General features: G+C 46.6%; 1 protein-coding gene across 2 annotated transcripts in view; it reads left to right on the forward strand.

Annotated features, from left to right (window-relative positions):
• Positions 1-414: 414 nt before the first annotated feature.
• Elovl5 (ELOVL fatty acid elongase 5) overlaps positions 415-21,148 on the forward strand; it is a 66,455-nt gene continuing 45,721 nt past the window's right edge. Inside the window, exon 1 of one of the 2 annotated variants that reach the window (NM_134382.2) lies at positions 415-525. Coding sequence is in view for 1 of the 2 variants with exons in the window: in XM_063264837.1 (XP_063120907.1) it covers positions 13,449-13,462 (14 nt within the window). In the remaining variant the exon portion in view is untranslated. Of the gene's footprint in view, positions 526-13,211; positions 13,463-21,148 lie in introns of those variants that run through there. The other variant, XM_063264837.1, reaches the window with a different exon arrangement.

Here is a 21,148-nt window from a genome sequence, read left to right on the forward strand (position 1 = left end):
GCTAAAAACCGTGAAAAGAATCCCCTTTAGAAAGGTGGCGAAGCCCGTTAGGTGGGTGGGCACCTGCCAAAAACGCCACGCCAGACCCTGCCCCCTGGCTGCTGGAAAGAGTTCAGGGCATCCAGAACTTCACTGTGGCTATTGCGCAGACTCTGCGTCCCACGCAGGCTTATTAGGAAGAAGCGAGAAAACTGCCCCGAAACACGTGAACCACGGGGGACCAACCCCGGCCTCCGCTGCACACCACATCGGATTCTGGAATTTACAATCACGAAAGTTCTATCGCCCCAGGATTGGCTCCAAGACCGCATGACATCATAGCGCTTGATCCTGCCTCCGGGCTCGGATTGGCTGGCCGCGCCATTGTGACGTCACGGTCAGCCCACGCCGGGGTTGAAGCTACCGGGCGCCTTCCTCTTGCACCGCGGCTGCTGCTTGCTCGTGTTCCCGCGTCCGCTTGCACATCCTCCTGCTTGCGCGGTCCTGCTGCCGTCCGGTGCTCCTCGTCGCCGCTCACGCCGAGAGGTGAGCCGCCTGCTACAGGAACTTGGCGGATGCCGCGGCACTGGGGTGCGGCCGGGCTGCTGGCGCCGTGAGGTCCGGGTTGGGCGGGGGGCGGCAGGCACCGTGGCCCGGCGAGCGCCGGGCGCGGGCGGAGCAGAGCTCCGCCCGGATGCTGTCGCACCTGTTCGTGGGTGGCAGCCACTTTGGTGCACTGACAGGCGCGGAGATCGCAGGAAGGGATGGCGGCACGCTTGGATCTTCCTCAGAGCTTTCTCCGAGCGACCGTATGGGCAGCCGAGGAGGAGCCCGCGCGGGTCCGTGTTGCACCGGGCATCAGGGCCGCGCGCCGCCCTTTTCCTGCCTTCCACTCCTTTGCTGCTACCAGGGACGCCCGCTAGCCCGCGACCACTCCGGCGGGTATCCGGAGGGTGGAGACGCGGGAGCAGAGCTGCGGGTAACGGCCAGCAGTCTGCCAATCCATAAAGTGAGCTGCTCGGAGTTTTGGGAAAAGTGCCCTTTATTGTTTCCCTGCCAGCAAGCCTTCCCCTTCCCCTATCCTTGGGCTGGAGATAGTAACGCCCAGAGAGAGCGAGCGAGTTCTTTTTAGATGATCTTGAAGCCCTTCGGCACCTTTGAACTTAGCGTCACCGCTCAACATTATGAGTTATGCTCATCTCCAGGCGCCTCGATTGCAAATGTGAAGGATGCATTGGCTGAATTTTCATAAGGGGAGAGGAGGGGGCGATTGAAAGAATGCAAAGCATGACTCATTAGCTGGAGGATACCCAGAGAGAAGTCTGATAAGAAATTGTGGTGAGCGAGGAGCCCTCCCACCAGCCTCGACTGTCTTTCTGTTTTTTAATGTCAGGGCTGGTGGCAGGAAGTGTTTTGTACAGTTGTATGGGAGGGCCAGTGTTGCCTGTTGGTTTTGTAATTTGTTCCTCTAACTCCGTTTGGCAGTTATAACCTGTTGGTTTGTACTTAACGTTGCTTGCAAGTCTCCGGCCACAGCATTTGGGTCAGCATCTGCAGATACAGCTGGCCTTGCGTTAGGTAAATGTGAATGCACTCCTTAGATTTCCACCGGTGGTTGGGCATAAATGCATCGTGTATCTAGTGAGCCCCAGTACTGCCTGGTTTCTCGGCAAAAGCCCTGACCTTGAAAGAAATGCTACTTTCCTTGAGATTTTCTCTTGATGATAACGTCAGTGCCAGGAACTTCTACCGTAGGCCATCTCGTTTTCTATTTTCTTTTTGTCTTCCAGTTTCGAACTGAGGACAGATGGGAGGAATGTTAAATACTTTACACAGAATGTAGGGTAAACTTAAACACGAATGGGAAGCATGGATGTTGCATTTTTCGAGATAGGTAACTCGTAAGTCCAACACTGTTCTTGGTTTTCCTTGTTAGGCAACCAGGTCCCGTGTTACTGATTTATTAGGTGGTTTCAAGAGACTATAAATGAAAGAACCCAACAGGGGGTCGGCTAAGAGGTTTGATAAATGTTTCCTTTTCCTTTCCTGGGATTAACAGTGTTTCTCTTGGCCAGAACCTTAGCCTTTGGATGCCTGTTGTTTGCAGAATTCTTTCCCCCCCAGCAATTCCTCTCTTTCTTAGCCATAATTACTGCTTGAGCTGCTGTTAGGGGTGAAGTACTTTACCTTTGTGCTTTATTTCCAACTTGAAGTGTACACACAAATCAAGGCAAAATGGCTTGCCTTGTCTTCGGGAACTGTGGCAGAGCAGAGCGTGTTTATTGCCTTTTTCTCTGCCACACACTAACCTTCCCTATGTGGTGTGTGTGTGTGTGTGTGTGTGTGTGTGTGTGTGTGTGTGTGTGTTTGAAATACATATATATATACATCTTCTATTGTTGCCTGCCAGCCATACCATAGACCACTTCCCCTTAGTTGCCTGCCTTTTTCTGCATGCATCCTGTTCAGGTCCCGTTCACAAGTCTGCCTCCCCGTTGGTCCTGCTGCAGGCTGTTGAACCCAGAAGTTCACACACGCTTAGCAAACGCTACCATTGAGCTCATTGAACTGTTTTCATGAACTAATGTTGAGAACAGATTTGCTCAGTGCTTCTTTCCACATACCAAGTCCTCTAGGGAGTCTCATTACCCACCTTTTTGTTAAAAAACAAAAAACAAAAAAACAACAACTAAAAACCGGGAACTAGCAGCTGGGTGGTGGTAGCACCTGCCTTTAATCCCAACACTCAAGAGGCAGAGGTAGGCAGGTCCCTATGAGTTCAAAGCCAGCCTGGTCCACAGAGCAAGTTTGAGGACAGCCAGGGCTACCCAGAGAAACCCTGTCTCAGAACACCGAGCCAAACCAAACCTAAGGCCCAGAGATGTTGACTAAACACGGACTCTGTCTCCAGCACTCCAGCTTCTTACCACATCCGCTTGTTGATGGGTTGCTTGTCAAATCACATATATGTATGTCATGTATGTAATTGTGCTATTTGGGTAACTTTAAACATCTAACCATGTGCGTAACCATCTTAAACCATCTAGGATTAGCAGTTTGCTGTCTCAAGTCTGTCTGAAATATGTTCCTTTAGTTACCCTATACCTGATTCGATTGTTTTAAGACAGGGTCTCGTGCAGTCTAGGCTGGCCTCATCTTAAGGGTTTCTGAGGTCAGCCTTCAGTTTCTGATCCTTCTACCTCTCTCTTGAGCACTGGGTAAATAGGTATAGGTTAACACGTCTGGACTGGGCTGGGCAGGGCGTGGACCTAGCTTCAGCATGCTAGGCAAGTAGTCTGCCAATTGAGGTATGTCCCTAATCTGTGATTCATTTTTACTAACTTATGGGCTTTCATTAGCTGGTATGTATTAAATGTGTGTATGGATGGGGTGTTCAGATCCAAAGATGAGTGAAGCAGTCTCTGATTCCAAAGGGCTTCTTGATTTGGCTTACATTTGGAGCCCTTTTGTGCGTACTTCTTTTATACTTTACACCAAAAGAAGAGTCGGAGGTGAATTTCCGACTCTGTGGAACAACTGCCTGTCAGATATTGCAGTGCCTAGTAATGCTGAATTGGTCAGGATGCTTGAGATCCGAGAAGCAAACCCAGTCCTAATAAGCTTACCCTCACACCTTTGTAACGGCCTTGAAAGCAAGACCTTTGCTCCAGTTCACTGCAGTCCTCTGAGATAGATCCTTAGGCTCATTCTGCAAGATGACTCCTAGCAACTATCTGGATTCCCCCTTGAGGTGCTTGGCCCTGAGCCTCGGCCCCTTTAAGCAGTAACTGGCAGAAGGTTCCTATAACTTGGTATTCATCCCACGGGTGGGTTGACTCTTAACCTTACCCAACTGGCTGCGGTACCAGCTGTTAGGGAGGGCTTGCATTAACGCCAGCTGGTTGAGAATAAGAGGAAGTTTGGAGAGTGAACAAGTATGGAGTCGTTGAGCAAGAAGGAAGTGCAGGTGACTGGAACTGGTAGAGAGACCTTAGAAGTATGACTTTAATCTGGCCTTGCCGTAATAACGAAGAACTTATTGAGGTGTAGTGTCAGACCCCTAGATCAATTACTTCCTGAGAACTGACCTCAGACCCTATTAATTGATACCAGAGCATTCTCACTTTATAATAACACGCTCAGTTTAGATTCTTCCCCAAGGTCACAACTCATGCAGCCTAGATGTTTCTGGTGCCAGATCCTGTTTTCTGTCCTGTAACAGAATACTACAAGTTGGGTTGGTCGTCACCCCACCCCACCCCCCAAAGGAATACACTGAGTGCTGTGCTTAAGAAATAGGAGTCTGGTTGGTGTGTATAGGGTGGAGGTTTGGAATGTGGAGAGAGCCTGAGAGTAAGGAGAGGTAGCAGTCTGGCTTACTTCACACAGTAGTGCATGTGACAGACTGAAAACACACAGGCCCGGGATGCATGGTTTGAGTAAAGCACACACCTGCTCACTTGGTAACGTTTGAAAAGGCATGGGCGTTTAAGCATTGGTGTGTGGAACTGGCTGCATTGTTACATGCTACCAACATGAGAATTAGCTTTGAGCCCTGGTGTCTGTCTGTCTGTCTCTCCCTTTCTCTCCCTTTAAAAATGAAAGGTTAACATTTCTTAGTTTCAGTTTTGCCAAGAATAAACCCTTTGTTTCTGTCTGGCAGTGGGTAGAGAATGAAAATTGAGCTTTTAGGTCTCGGAAGGGCAGGACACCTGATGGTGGGGATTGCAACGTTGGTAGCAAACTGTTGCTCTTTTTGACTTCTGGAGCTTGGATCTTGACATGTTTTCCTAGGAGATGTTTCAGCCTAGTGAAGGAAACACATCTGACCAAAGTGAGTTTCTGATAGGGCCCTCCCTCCCATCCCCTTACTCCCTCCCATGCCCTGATTTCAACCCATAAACGTTACTGTCACCAAACTTTTTGGTTCCCATTGGCATGTGTTTTTCCCCATGGGGACATTTTAGTTGACTTGAGGTCATCCACTTTAAGCATCGCGTGGTCCCTGAGTTTAAAACAGTCCTTCTTGGTGAGTTTTTAGAAGTTTAAATTACAGCATAGAGAACTGACTGCCTTGCAAGCCTGAGGACTTGTTAGCTACTCAGAACCCATAGCTGGGGTAGATGGGGTGGTTGGAAGCTGGGAGCGATGACGTCCATCTGTATTCACAACACTGGGAGACATTGGTAGACAGATTCCTGAAGTCCCTGACCATCCAGACCTGACACCTCAGAATGTTACAGACCGATGACATACCCTGTCGTGTCCCCACCCCCAAAGGACAGTACCTGGGGAATAATGGTGTAACAATGTCCTGGCTTCCACAAGCACACAGGCACACAAATGCACAGAGACCAAAATTCCTACCCTTCCTGTCCCTTCCTCACCTGTTGTGTTTGAAGTTCAGTTGTGATTGTATTCAGGCAGTAAGGGATACCCTAGTACTCCTTATTGCCAGATAGACTTGAGTGCTTTTGGCTTAACATCTTACTTTTTTGAGGTTTAGGGTGTAGCATGTTGTTATTTTTGTAAGATTTTCAGTGTTGATTCTGTCTTGCTTTTTCTAACTAGAACAACCACTTTCTTGAAAACCACTTGTGACTTTTAAGTGTATTTTTAGTTACTATATGAGGCTACAAACCCCGACTCATGTTAGTGATAGTTTCTACTGGTTGATTCCACCGGTACCGTTTCCTTTTCTCCTGGTTAATAGTTATTTCTTGTTACTAACTTCTAGGAAGCCATCTTGAAGGGGCTTCATTGGAACCATGCTGGGGAATTGGCCTCTCAGAGATGTGTTTGAGTTTCTGAAGCCAGGAGTACTGTTCCCCCCTTTGTCTTGGCACAGTAAATGCTGTGACAAAGTGATTGTTTTGAATTCTCCATCCTTAAAGAATATTCTCAGGATACCAAATTCAGTAATTACTCATTTGTTTCTCTGGGGTTTCAGCAGTATGGTGATTCCCCAGGGCTAGTGTTCAAGGCACACCTGCTTCTTTGGAGAAGAAACAAATTAATATTTACAGAGGTTACTGAACCCCAGCCAGCTGTTTTGTTAGTTGATTTGCACAATTGAAAATTAGCATTCACTTCTGACAGAACTTGGGAATGTCTTGGGAATTTAAATGCACTTTAGGATCTGAGAAGCATTTAAAAGAACATCTTATCTGCGTTTAAGTAAGGACAGCTGTGGGATGCATATTAGAGTCAGTGCCTTCTGAGTTAGCAGCCACACACTCATGTAGGCTTCCACACTTACTGAAGGTAAGTTACACGCCACCTCCCCGAGAGCCCAGGTTATGTAGAGAGTTCGATACTAACTATACCCACTTCGAATGGCACTGGATCCATCAGTATTATGTATGAAAGTTAAGCAAGATATTGACTGGTTATTGCAGGGAGAATTCCCCCTGTACAGGATGCCACTGAAGCATTATTTATAACAGCAACAGATTAGAAGATGTCCTACAGCAGAATAAATTGTGCCAGAGCTTGGCAGGGCATACACTGATTGGTGTGTGCTAAATGAGCTGGTTTTTGTTTTTTGTTTTTACCATGAGCCACTTTTGTTAAGTGCTCAGCATAAACTAATTCATTTCCACCTAGCTCACTGGACCTTAGAAGGTGAGAGCCTGAGTTTTACAGAAGAGGTAGGGTTTAGGAATGTCACCTCAGTGTTCAAAGTTTCATGTAAAGCCAGGCAAGTGCAGCAGAGTCCCTGGGCTTTTGCAATGCTCTAACCCCTAAGGCCCAGACACCTGCATGGGTAGCCCAGCTTCAGAAGGCAGAAGAGGCCAGTGGAGTTCATGTCCATCCCATTCCGGGAGGTTGGTGACAACATAAAGACTTTGTTTGACAGTAACTAAGCAGAGCTCTATATGAAGAAGTAGACAGGGAATAGTAACCCTGTGGTCAGGGCTTAAGAGGGACTTTTCATTTCCCACCTTACCTCTTCTTCAGATATTCTGTAGGTAAGGCTTGTCTGTTTGGGCAGTCAGTGTGGTGCTGGTAGAGTGCCTCAGTGGCAGAGCACATGGTTAAGGTTGCCCAAGGCCCTGATTCTGTTCTCAGTACTGAGGGAAAAATGAAAAGAAAAAGAAAAGAGTGCAGACCTAGGACTCTGCTGGTCTAAGAAGCCTGTGTTGAGAAGCCTCATGTCTGGCCTAGGGAAGCCAGAGTTGCTGTCCTGATGGGGACTTGGCCCCATTAGGTTTTCTTTACAAGGTGTAAGGTCTGAGAGGTGTGTGCTACACTGGGTAGGAAAGGCACTCAGATTCCCTAGGGAGCGTCCTCTCCATGCCCTGAGAATGGACATGTAAGTTGTTAGCGTTTTGAGAACACTAGGTCATTCTGCTGCCTGCACTGTTAAGAGCTGGTGTGCTGGGCTGGTGTTTCAGCCGGAGGCACCTTGCTGCCCCTTCAGTTCTCTTGGGATCCCTCCAGCTTCTCAGCACTGAATCTTCTTTCTAGATGAGCATCGAGTCACTAGGTTTGTCTGACAGGACTGAGATGGCTTGAGAGTACTTTTGTTCCTACGGTAAAATCCCAAGTCATATGATGGCTTATATATTAGCAAGGAACCTGATGATAAAACCATCGTGACCCTGGGCCACAATCTGTAGAAGAGATGAATACATGGACACTCTTAAGTTTGCTTTTTGAAGATTACAGCATTGCAACAGGCTTTGAAAAATGCCCTGCACATTTTGGTTCTGCGTGGACTGCAGTCCCCTCCACACACTGGTAATAGTTATAAGGTAGAGATGTTTAGTTGAATTTTAACAAAGAACTGTGTTTTCATATTCCCTGCCTTAGGTTACATAGACTCGAATGGGGACCTTTAAAATCATTTTCTGTTGAGGGGTTGTATAACTCCCTTATGCCTCTCCTCTCTTTTAATTTTAACTTGGACTGTAATACAGCCTTCGTACGCTTTGTACAAATTAGCTTGGAGAACATTAGAATTTATCTTGAATATTCAAGTAATCACATCAGTCGTGAGACTGCAATCAGATAGGAATTTTAAGTAGCTATCCAAAGAAGAAAACACTGCTTAAAAGCCTCGTGAATATTAGTCTCCCAACTCTTTGCAGTTGCAGCCTGTAGGGTTAGCCATTTACAACATGACTGAGGTAGAGCCCAGTCGTCTGAGCCCCAGGCCTCAAAGGCAGCTGTCCCAAGGAGGAGTCTGGAGTTGGCTCGATGCTTGATGGCAGTTGACGGTCTTGCCTGTTATCTCCTGTACCAGTGCACTTCACACCAGAAGGTGGTTGCTCTGAATGGATTGGAGTGTCTCCACTGAGACTTTTTTAAAAATTACTTTATTTATTTTGTCCTCCTTCCCTAAGATCTGTCAGAACCTCCTGAGCCCAGCCTCTAAGGCAGCTGTTAAATAAGACTCTTAAGATCTGTCAGGACCTCCATGTCCCTAGAAAGGCTATGTGAATACTGCAGGGGCTTCATTTTTAAGACAAGAAGTAGTAGAGTTGGGAATGGGCTTAGTGACCCCAAAGGAGGTTGACTGTGACCAGAGAGCATTGAGGCCATCCATCCTTTTCTTCCTCTGCCTCCTCTCCCTTCCACTTTGGTGGTACGAGGAATTGAACCCAGGACTTAAGTCATGTATGTAAGTGCTCTACCACTGAGCCACACGCCCATGTTGTATTCTTTTGTTTGTTTGGATGTTGTTGTTGTTGTTGATGATGATGATGATGACGATGATGATGATGGTGGTGGTGGTGGTGGTGGTGGTGGTGATGATTTTGACAGAGTCCCATACACAGCCTTCCTAGCCTGGAATTCATTATGTGACTTCCCAGGTACTGAGGTTACAGGCACGGATGTCCTCCGCCCTAGCCCAGACACTTGCTTTTCATCGAGCTGTAGCACAGAAGTGGGAATTCTCATGGTTTTGAGAAATGGGGCTCCGGAATCTAAGACGGAGGTGAACCTTTGCAGACACTGTCACAGTGCATGGCTGATCTGCTGGTGGAATTGCAAAGCTATTCACTCGTTCATTGCTCCTCTCTGCTGTTTATTTCTGGTTCACCTCCTCTGAGCTCCAGGCTGCTAACTTCTGTATCCAAGTCTGTGGGCTGTCACCAAGAATTCTACTGTTGTGCTGCATGGTAAAGGAGCATTAGTCTACACCAGTTTGCCTAAGCCACTATTAAGCTAGAAGCAACCCTCACGTCAGCCACTCTGCCTACCCTGTCAGTCAGCAGCTGTGGCCCACTCAGGCCTGGCCTGGCCCTGACCGCTGCTCAGACGTTCTCTGCACATTGAGTTAGCGACTGCAGCTTCACTCTGTCTCCTCTGTCTCCCTTGTGTTTTGTTGCCCAAGCGGCTTTCTGGCATGCCGATAGGATCATTTCGGTCCAGCCTAAAGGTCTCCTCAGGCCTGTTGTCCTTTGACCCCATGGCCTGAGTGTACCTCTTAGTCTGAATGCTTAAGACTTGTGTTTCCCCCAACCCCCTTGTTCGATTACTCCGGTCTCTGTGTCATGTTTTATTTGAATAGCTCCCTCGTTTACATCTGTATCTCTTCCCACCATTTAAAAAGCCAAGCAGAATGGGAGCTGGAAAGCCAAGGCAAACCTCAGCTTCTCCTTCATTCTTCTGGCTGAATTGGGTGTTCCGACGCCTTGGCTGTTTGGCCTGGCATGCTAACCTCTGTGTGTCTCAGTTTTCTCTGACAAAAATGAAAGTGATCAGTACTTTTCTTCTCATAGTTTCTCAGAATCCTCCTAGGAAGACTCTGTTTCAGAGTCTCTACCTTCCAGCTGTAGTGCAGGCAGGTATCTGGCAAATAGACACAGAAACATCTCTCCATAGTGTCCTTTGGATGGATGTGTGCTTTCCTCTGCACTGGGCTGTGTGAAGCTGACAGGACCCCTGAGAACCCTGAGCTACATGACTCTTCATAGATGAGGAGCCAGCCCGGTCAGGGAACTGGGCCACGTCTCCCGGCCAAGCGAGCATTAGCAGCTCAGACCATTTGCTAGACAGTCATCCCACCCACCTGGGTGACGAGTGCTATTTTAAAGGTGTTGTTTATTTGCATATCACATTGTAAGTTTCAAGGTTGACTAGGCCTGCGATAGAGCAGCCTGATGGCACTATTCCCAAAGAAGTAATAATCAGTGCTGTTGTAAGTACTGAAGGTGTCCATTATTAAAATAACATGGGCTTGCCACTCCTCAGAACCTTATTTTGGTTTGCACCAAGGTGAGGGTGGGCAGAGCTGGGTTAAGTAGCCACAAGGCTACCTGATTCTTCAGTTAAGCATATTCACTCACTGCAGAGCATGGTGCTGCCGTCTGAGGAGCATGGCTCCTAGCTGGGTGTTGGTAGTGACATTCTAAATCCCAGCACTGGGAGGCAGAGGAGGGTGGATCTATTGAGTTGAAGGCCAGCCTGGTTTATAGAGTGAATGGTAGGCTGGCCAGACTGCTGGAGGACAGTGGCAAACTGAACATGTTAACTTGGTGGTGAGGCCTGTGGTAGGATCGTGTAGGGTACAGGGGACAGTCATGAGAACTTCCATTGGATTGGAAAGCCAGGAGGAAGCAGGAAGCAGGCTGGGGGAAAGAGGAAGGAGTCCTGTTGATAGAGAGTCTTGTGAGGAATAACAATCAGGAAACCTGTGGGTGAGGAAGCTATCAGTGTGGGCCCTAGGGCCACTCTGAGGAGTTTGAACAGTTGTTTGGTTTTGATCAGGGAATAATGGTGCAAGACTAGATAGAAGGCAGAGCAGCTCCGCTTGAGAGGGGCTGTGTAAGGTCAGTGGAGGCAGAGTGATAGCTTCAGTCAGACAGTGGCTTTGGTAGAAGCAGATAAGTCTTATCCATAGACGTTAAGGACTAGGAAGGAATTTAGAAATAATCTGGCCTGCTAAACTTGCTGGGGTTTGCAGAGAAATTCAAATAGAGCAATACAAGAAACTTTCTCTAAACTTTTTTTTTTTTTCGGAGCTGGGGACTGAACTCAGGGCCTGGCGCTTGCTAGGCAAGTGCTCTACCACTGAGCTAAATCCCCAACCCCTTCTCTAAACTACTTTATGTCTCTGTCTGATGTGCTATTTTGGGAGAGTAGGGCGTTATGGACATTGGTATTTTAATTTTCTTTGAACTTTTCTGTGTGTGAGATCTATGTGTGTGTGTGTGTGTGTGTGTGTGTGTGTGTGTGTGTGTGTGTGTATAGTTTTGATCATCTCCCTGAGCACCCTCATTACACCCCTGAGTCCACTTAGTGCCCACAGGATGCGCATGGATGTAGGCCTGTCTACTGAATGGGCACCTTGCCAGTGGCCTCGTCTCTAAAAACAGACTTTCCTTTCCCAGCAGCTATCAACTGCAGCAGCTAGGGGTTGGGCCTCAGGATCTCTCTTCCTCTACTCATGCTGGAACGCTGACTGGCTTGATCTTGTACCGGCAGCCACAGCCATGAGTTCATGAGCACAATGGCCTTATGTCAGGAAAACACCTTTTTATAGCAACCCAGCCTCTGACTCTCAGAATTGTTCTGTTGTTTCTTCACCTGCCATGTTTGCTGAGCCTCTGAGGGAAGGGTGATTTAGATGGCCTGTTTAGGCCTTACAGCGTATAGTCACTCACTCTCTGTTCTTTGATCAGTTGTGGGACTCTGTTTAACCACCACTCTTTACAAAAAGAGACTCCAGTGAGGGCTGAGGACTGCATTAATCACAGTTGGCTGAAAGGGGTACTAAGTACTTGAGCAGGGTCTCAGGCTATTTTATTTTTTTAAAAAAGTGGATTTTTTTAGAAAATATATTTCTTGAGAAAGGGTCACAGGGAGGGTTTCAGAGCTTGATCTCAGGTTGTCATTTTACACCCGGAACTATTCTTTGGCCCTCACTTGGTGTTTTTGAAATTGGGTCTTTCTCTCTAGTCCAGGCTGTCCTGGGATTTGTAGGAGTGAGCCACCACATATAGCTTCTGTGGGGTTTTAGAGAAGTAGATTTGTTCTGGCTTGGACAGTTAGACATAGGGGGTGGGTGGCTTTTGGACTGAATTTCAAGAGCTGAGACCGTCTTGGAGAGAAGAGTAGTGAGGGTCTGCCTTGTAGAGTGCTGCTGTGTGGAGGGCCTACTGTGTGGAGGGCCTGCTGTGTGGAGGGCCTACTGTGTGAGCAGCATGTGAGCCCTTAGTTGTATGATGAGAGTGAAACTGGGTACCTCCAGGAAGTATGAGTCGCTCTCCCTGAAGAGCTGTAGCAGCTCCAGCTGTAGGGCAGCTTCAGTGTTTTCTCAGAGTTGATTGATTTGATTCTGTAATCACCAGGACTGAGGATTCTGCTTTGCATAAATATGTGGCACAAAATGGCAGAAGGTAATGTAGGACTGCTTTGGAAATTTGTGCTAATCCCAGGCTAAAATTCATTCAGTGACTTTGTTTTGTTTGTTTGGTTTTGCTTTATTTTTAATGAAATCCAAGCTTGCAGCTTCAACAGCAGTTTTTAAGACCGAATGTACCTAAACCGTATAATATCAAAATACACTAGTTTGGTACTGCACATGGAGGATGCCAGTAGAAAAATACTAAATGTTGTTCTTTTCCATAAGTAAACCTCTAACGTGTCTCTAAGGGGAGAAGACCGCACAGTAGAAGTGCAGTCTGTGGTGTACAACACTACTGAGTCAGAGCTCTGAGGGCTTCGGTTGGCATTGGTTGAGACCGTAAGGCATGGTGGTGCAGGCAGTGCCGTGCTCGTATGTAAAGGGGCGGGGGCTCAGACAGACGCTCCCGGTTCATTACACATTTGATGTAGAATTAATTTTTGGTCAGAAACCTTTTACTGTTACCAGCTTTTTTCATGATTCCAGTGACCTTTAAGAAGGTTGGTCATAGAAAGACCCTGAGTCTACTTGGTATTCCTCCGTCCCTCACCTGGCTTGACTACAGCATGAGATGTGTGGGGCGGTTGCCATTGTTGTGCGACATGTTTTCACAGTAAATGTTTATAGAATAAGCGGTTGCATATTGTTAGAGCTACCCCCTTCCCTTTCTTCTAGTGTTTAACCTAAATTATTTTTGTAGTAATTTACAGTATAGTAAACACCCTTCCACCCACCCCCAGTCTTTGAACTAATGTTTTATTATTCCTCATTAAAACCAAACCTTTTGGCCAGGCTAAACTAAAAGCAAAAACAGTATCAGGCCCAGAATGCTAACATCTTTATGAGGTCTCTGTGATGATTGCTTTCAGGTACAGCTGAAGACTTCACCAAGCTGGGTCTCAGCACACAGCAGTGCCCCACTGACTCAGCCAGAAAACTGTGACTTGTCTGCCTCCTGCTGCAGCTCCAGCCATTGTCTCTAGGGAGTAGAAGCCTCTGGGTTGGGTTTCGCTGAGTGCTCAGTAGCTTGTCTTGCTCAGTTCTGAGACGGCTCACCCCTCTGTCAGCTTGTCCCCTTCTCCATCGCCCGTGACTCTTGAAGGCCGGAAGCATGCACCCACTAAGGTCTGTACCCTGGATGAGCTCCAGTCTTCATTGTAGTTCTGCCACACTGCTTCCTCACTCATTTCTCCAGTTGTGAGCTCAGTTTGTTATCTAGGAGAATGTGTACACTGGCGCATCTATGTCAAGGGCCTTGACTTTTCTGTCTGGGGTTGAGGGGTGGGGTGGGGGGGGGAGGGAGTCTTCCTCTCTCCCTTGTTTTCCTTCCCTCCCACCTGCAAGGTCTCACTATGTAACCTTGGTGGCTTTCCTGGAACTCTAGACCAGGCTGGCCTTGAACTCACCGAGATCTCCTTGCCCATGTCTTCCAGCTGCTGGGTTTAGTGGTGCCTGGCCTGAGGCTCTCTCATTCTTTACAATCGCTGCTCCTCTATTGAGGAGCCTGCACTCTTACTTCTTGGTGTTTCTGTTGGTTATGCCTTCAGCCCATGCTTAAAACACTGTCTTCCCCGTTTCTGCTACTGTCCAGCCGACCCGAGCTCTCAGCATAGGATGCGACTTCTCCAGGAGTCCTTCCGGTCTCCTGCACCTGACACTCACCTCAATCCAACAGATTGAGTTAGCTCAATACATAGACATCAGGTCCCACAAGAGCAGTGCTGTCCCTACCACAGGACAGCAGACCTCTGACCTCTGTCTCATAAGCCAGATGCAACCTCACTACCATCTAGAGCAGTGACAAATGCTGTGACATTTTAATACAGTTCATGTTGTAGTAACCCTCAACCATAAAACTATTTCATTGTGACTTCATAACTGTGATTCTGCTACTATCATGAATCAGCGTAAATGTCTGATATGCGGGGTATCTACTGTTCAGCACCTCCTACCCCATAGGGGTCGATGCCCACAGGTTGAGACTCACTGATCTAGAGCCAGCCCTTTTACACTGCCTCCAGGCAGGGACACACTGCCTGTTCCTTTCACGGGGACCAGAAATCACTAGGAGAAATACAATTACAGCTTAGCATTTATGGTGAACGTACTGTCTGTAGACACCACATTACCCATGTTCCAGGCCTTTTAGTCTGCGGTGGGCAGGCTGCGTGGCTTTTCCAACAGTCTGTGAAATCTAATGCTTCTGAAGGCTGGCCTCACACACCGTCACTGGTGGGCGTTGCTCATGCTCATCCCTAGCAAATGCTATAAGAACTGTGTCCTTGCTGGTGGAAGGCGCTGACCCTGCTCTGATCCAATATTACCCCCGTGTGTCTCTGCTTTCATCCTGTCTAACTCCATCCAGAGGCTCCTGGGTCACTTGAAGGTTCTCACCGATGACTCCTGCACATGCACATTTTTCTGCCCTTTTAATAATCCTGCCATCTCAGTTCCCTTAAAGGCCTGGGCCTAGACTCTGGGTCAGCTTCCCTAAGCCTGGCAGCAGGAGCTGGGCTGCCTCCCTTTCTACTCAGCCCTTCATAGAAAGACCCTGGTCCTGCGGCCCTTTCCTCTGATGTCCACATCTGAGCCTTCCACTTCAGCTGCTTCAGTGGGCCAGCCAAGGACCCCCCGGGGTCAGGAGCAGAAGCCTGTGTTGCTTAGAAACCAGGCGACATCTGCAGCCTCACTTATGATAACAGTACCCCTAATTTTTTAATTACGAAAGTAAGTAAATGCAATTTAATTAGTAAGTTAAACTGAAGATGGTGGTTCTGTGGCTGTAAGATTGCTGCTTTTGTTCAGGTCAGTGCAGGGTTTTCTCAGAAGCCACTCTGACTCTGTGGTCCCTTCCCTTCTTGGAGTAGCTCAAGGTCACACGTCCTGCCTTCTGGGTTGAGCCTAACCTTACCAGTGAGTTGTGGAGGGAAGCAATCATTGCTTGCTGGTGCATGCTAGAAGGGGAATGGATGCTGCTCCGGCGTTTTCGTGGTTTTAAATTCATGGTGTCTAGAGCCCTTTGATTTTCATAATTAAATTGATGTAGTGATTAAAACTGGTGTTTCCCAAGGAGTAGGAGTGGGAACTGTTTTCCAGCGACTGGAGTGTTTTGGCATTAGAACTTATTTTCTCTGGCACCACGTTGCCTTTCTACCTGTCTGGAGATGGTATTAATAAAGCAGTTGCGCGTGCCACCGTGAAGATCGCTTTAATTGCAATCATCTCTGCTTCTGTTTCATCTCCAGAAAGGGAAATGATTGAAATGAGAGCCAGTCCCCTCTTAGGTGATGAGCCAGAGCTTCTGTTCTCTCTGCAGACAGTGGGTGTCATTTACAGTGATCAGTACCCCCCCCCCCAGACAAAGCCCCCCCTCCCCCCCAGTGCTGCAAGCATGGGCTGAGCACAGCCAGGCTGAGGTACGATGCAAGGAGGGCCTCTCTCCACTGCCAATATGTCAGCTGCATTGTTCTGTATAAACTGTCAAGATTTTGTTTTCTATCTTCAGATCATTGTTATCCCTTAGTAAGATCGTACGCCTAGCTCCTAGGCATCACTCTATAATGTTTTCCGAACTAAGAAAGCAAAGAGAAAACGATTGTGTTGAGAAATTCACAGATGTCTGTTCTGAGGCTGTGCCCTGGTAGAAACCTTCGGAGCTGTTATTCATAGCACAAGGGATGTGCCGTGCCCAGCACAGCAGAGTGTGTGCACTCAGATGCAGTGTTTTGCTCTCATGACACTGTAGTCTTGTAAAGGAATACATTCCCAGACTGTGAGAGGCATGCCCAGGGAGATGAAATGTCACTTGCACGTGCCATGTGTTCTGCCCTGACTTTCTAGTCACTCCTGCTTTTCCTTCTCCCCCTCTCTAACTCCCTCCTCTCCCCTCTTGTCCCCATCTCTCTTCCTTCTTTCCCTCACCCTACATTCCCCTTCTTTTGTCTCCCTATGTCTATGCTTAAATTAAGTTGCATACAAAGCAACGAGTTGTAATTTAAGCATTTTCTTTCTTTTTTGTTTCCCCTAAGACAGTGTTTCCTTGTGTAGCCCTTGCTATCTTGGAACTAGCTCAGTAGACCAGGCTGGTCTCAGACTCAGAGAACCACCTGCCTCTTGACTCCTGAGTGCTGGGATTAATGGTGTGCACTACCATCCCTGGCAGTAAAGCATTTTCTTAAGCGTGTGTTATTGTATTGTGCCCTTCCTCATTGTCCTTTGAACGTACTCTTGTTGCAGTATGAGTACATTAGCTAAAGCAGCCTAGCTCAAGGAACTGTTCAAGAGTGTCCTAACCCATCAGAGCCAGTGGTGTTTTGACTAAAAAAGAACTGTCAGATTTTATGCCCACACAGTAATGTGAAAATCAGCTTGTTATTGTTCAATTGATTAGGTTGAATTTTCCTTAGTCCTGTATATGTGCTTGAGTCAGCAGGGAAGTGGTAGTAAGACTCTCTCACAAGTGCCTTTAATTATAACATATTTAAGTCCTATTATTGCTAGCCTTACTTTCAAAATGATTATTTCAGTAAAATTAAAGTATTTGAGTGTTCAGTTTTTAAACTGTGCACTTTTAGCTACTGAAGTCAGGTGTTAAAGCATTATTCTTGGGGCTTAAAGGATGGCTGAACACTTATGATCACACGCTGTTCCTGCAGGGGACTAGAGTTCACTGCCCAGCACCGATGTCAGGTAGCTCACCACCACCTCCAAGGTCAGCTCCAGGGATTTCAAACCCCCTTCAGGCCTCCATAGGCATCTACACATGTACACTCGGGCCCATGTGCTCGCTCTCTCTCTGTCTCTCTGTCTCTCTCTCTCTCTCTCTCTCTCTTCCTCTCTCTCTTCCTCTCTCTCTCACACACACTTAGAAATAATAAACCTAAAAAGAACACTCATTTGGGGGCTGGAGAGATGGCGCAGTGCTCTTCCAGAGGTCCTGAGTTCAAATCCCAACACCCACATGTAGCTCACAACAGCTGAAATTCCAGTTCTAGGAGATCTGGCATCCTCAGATAGACAGACAGACAGACAGACAAAACACCAGTGCACATTGACAAAACAAACCTGAACAACCCTCATTCTTTTTTTGAGTTTTCTTTTGGGGGTAGGGGTGGGAGTGGAGGTGGTGGTGGATATTTAACATTAAGAACTAAATTTTCAATATCATTTGGAAGTAAAGCCTTGGGGTAAGGACTATCACTGTAGATGCTAATAGAGCAGTTGTCAAGCACTTTGTTCATGTACACTTAAAACCTTACTGAGCCTTAGCTTTCGCTTACCCAGATTATACTTATCGATGTTTAACCTGACAGAAATTAACTTAAAATGACTCAAAAATTTAAATTTTAGATATTTTCTCATTACCTGGGAGCATAAACAATCTCTTTGTGGGAAATGTGCTTTATAAAACAGCAGAAAATTAATGCACGCCAGAATGCTTGATTTTTTTTTTTTTTTTCCCATCTCTTATGTGCCTGCCTTAATGAAAGACGCCTGGGATCCTCTCCGTCTGCTGCATTCAGCAGGTTCAGATCTTACAGGCATAGTCTCTGGTGAGTGGGAGATGGGAAAATAACCTTTCAGTATCAGGAAAACAGTTTTTTCTTGTTGAAACCGGTCAGAGGCTAGGGGTGCCGACTGCCCGCTAAGAGTCCCTCTACAAAAGCTCCCCATATTGCATTCTTAAAGAGGATCTTTCTACTTAGCTAATAAACGACTGCTTTTCATTTCTTCTTACAGCAGCTCTTGCCCTCCTTTCTCTCCGACTAAGATTCTAGGTGTGCACCACAGGGTCTGTGTGCACCTCCTTCACATTCGACCTTCACCTGGTGTATGGCAGCGCTGGACTTGATCACATGACTATGTCTGTAGCGTGCCCTACTCGGGTAGGGTAAGATGTACTGTTGCTGTGTTCCAGTACTGGTTGTTGAGGTGTGTGCTGTCTTGTAGAGCTGTAGTAGAAAAAATACGAATCTGAGCAGAAAGGAGCAAGTACGATTAGACTTGGGATGTACGTGCCTTGCAGTGCACTTTTTAAATCCCAGCTCTGGGGACACAGGTAGGTGGATCTCTTGTCAGTTTGAGGCCAGCCAGGGTTAGAGAAACCCTGTTTAAAAAACAAACAAAAAGACTAATGTCATTGTAGCAGTAATCATTTTTTTATAATACTCATTTCTATTTTTGAATATATCTCTTCCCATGGAATATCTTTGCTTTATAATCCTTAGACTTTAAAGTTGGCTGAAAATCACTTAAATATACATAATCTTGATCTCATTTTTATTCAGGCTTGGTGTCATTTACTGTGGATGCTGGAGAGTGCCTTTGTTTTGATCCAAAACTGCTGTAGTGTGTCCCCTTGATCTTGCTCTCTGTAACTGTTTAACCCTTAATTCCCTGGAAGACAAGTCTTGCCAGTCTGCCTGTTTCTGTGCTGAGTCTGCTTCAGTGCAGTGAGTTACTGACTCTAGTTACTGGCCTTTCTGTCAGCTCTGTTTGCACTGTCCAACCTGGTAGTCACCAGCTACATGTTGTCACCAAGACATGAAAAGTGCCTAATGTAACTGAGGAACTGAATGAATTCTTACTTTGACTTTTAATGATTTTTTTTCTTTATTTTTGACACAGAGATCTGCCTGCCTTTGTTGTATAACAGACTTTTCCTGGGGAAGATGCCTCCACCACCACCACCTCCTCCTCCTCCTCCCACTCTCTAACACACACACACACACACACACACACACACACACACACACTCTCTCTCTCTCTCTCTCTCTCTCTCTCTCTCTCTCTCTCTCTCACACTCACACTCACACTCAAAAAAACCCCACAAAATCTACTACTTAGCCTAGTTAGGGAGGCCAGGACAGACCAAAGTACAGTTACCACCAAAGTCCAACTTGGTGAACCAGTAAGTTTTACTATGATTTCTTACAGGGGCAGAAGAGCTAACAAGCAAAACTAGGAATGTGGAGCACACTGCATAGCCTATAGCTTAACCGGTTGAGTGTACTTTCTAGGCTTGGCTGATCTGAGCCCTTCCAGAAAGCTCACTTATCTCTGCTTATTCAAAGTGGTTGGGCTTGTCCTTTTTTTTTTTTTTTTCTGGAGCTGGGGACCGAACCCAGGGTCTTGCACATGCTAGGCAAGCGCTCTATACCGCTGAGCTAAATCCCCAACCCCCTGGGCTTGTCTTAAAGTCTCCTTTGGGCTTGGCTTCTGAGAGTGGTCGCTCCTTCTTGGACAGGGAAGGATTAATGAACCCTGTCAGTTTCAGGGACTTCCTTCAGGTTTTGAGTTATTTTCTGTCTTAAGCATTCTTGTAGGAGGGAATGTTTTACTATCGAGAAAATGGCTATATAACACTCCTCCTTACCATCATACCAGCCAAGCCTGTTTTGTTACAGTGGTTGTTTTGTTTTCTAAATGAATTTTAGTAACCAAAGAGTATCTAATTATTTTCATTTCTAAAGTTTTAACAATTATTGTACATATTGTATACTGTAGACATTCAGTACATGCATATAAATATATTGTGATCAAATGGCATTGAGATCCTTCAAATTCTTCTTGTTACTTTAAAGTATAGATAAACTATTGTAAACCACAGCCATTCTGCTGTGCTACAGAACACTGGAAGCTATTCCCCCCCCACCTGACTGTACTTTTGTACCCAGTATCTGATCTGTTTCTGTTCCCTCTACCCTTGCTGCTACCTGAAGGGCTTTGGGGTTGACCTGATGAGAGCACTAGGGAATGAAAATAGAGAATAAAGAAACAGACATACAAGCAGACAGACAGACTCACTCTCTCTCTCTCTCTCTCTCTCTCTCTCTCTCTGGGATCAGATAGGTCAAACATTCTGATGGAGACCATCGGGAGTTCTGAAACTTACTGTCTCTGGAGGAGACACAGGCTGCTGTCATCCAAGAGGCCTATGGTTTATGCTTTTTGACACACTGTCAACAGCCTTAATAGGACCTGGGGAAGGCCTTGTCATTCTCATGGGTAGCACTGGCCTCCTTGAAATAGCATGTTCATGTCAATCATGTATCCTTAGGAGTTTATCCCCCGCTACCTTCCTACCTTTCTTTTTCTACGAAATCAACATTTGAACTCCCATGAGTGAAAACACGAAGTAGCTGTCTTCTTGCTGTGCCTGACTTGGGTGTGTGTCTTGACTTGTGTATGTGTGCCTGGCTTGTTTATGTGCCCCATTCCACTTGAGTCTCCACCTTGGTGCTTGCTTGCGTGCATGCCTGTGTCCTGCTGAGGGTGCAGCCTGTGCCGTCCTATGCATAGAGGGTAAATGCTCCCTGACCAACTGAATCCTCCACACTTGGCACCATTGACTAATGCTTGAATTATTGAACGAAACCCTTGAATAATGCTTGGATAGGACCTTCTGGCTCCTGTGGTGGTTCCGTTTGGATCTTTGAGGAGCTTCGTCCTTGTGGTTTTCCAACAGTGGCAGCATTATCTACACTCCTCGCAGGAGTGTTTTGGGCATTCCTTTTCCTGTCCCCACTAATGCATGCTTTTATCTTTTTAGTCACAACCGTTCTGATTGGCAGGTGGTGATTTCTCAGTTTCCTTGGTGACACCAAGTATTTTTCATGTACTTCTTTGCCACTTCCTTTTGAGAAATGTCTGGTGAGATTGTTTGCTCACTTTTTGAAAGAAGGATTAATAAAAATAATGAATATTTCACAAGTGTGTGTTGTCCTTGCACAGGGGCCTCTCTGACCTCTGTTTTGTCCCAGTGTTGTGGGCGCTGAAGTGAATGTTGCTACTTTTTAACATTGAGAAATC

This window comes from Rattus norvegicus, chromosome 8 (assembly GCF_036323735.1).
Source record: "Rattus norvegicus strain BN/NHsdMcwi chromosome 8, GRCr8, whole genome shotgun sequence".
Lineage (NCBI taxonomy): Eukaryota > Metazoa > Chordata > Mammalia > Rodentia > Muridae > Rattus > Rattus norvegicus.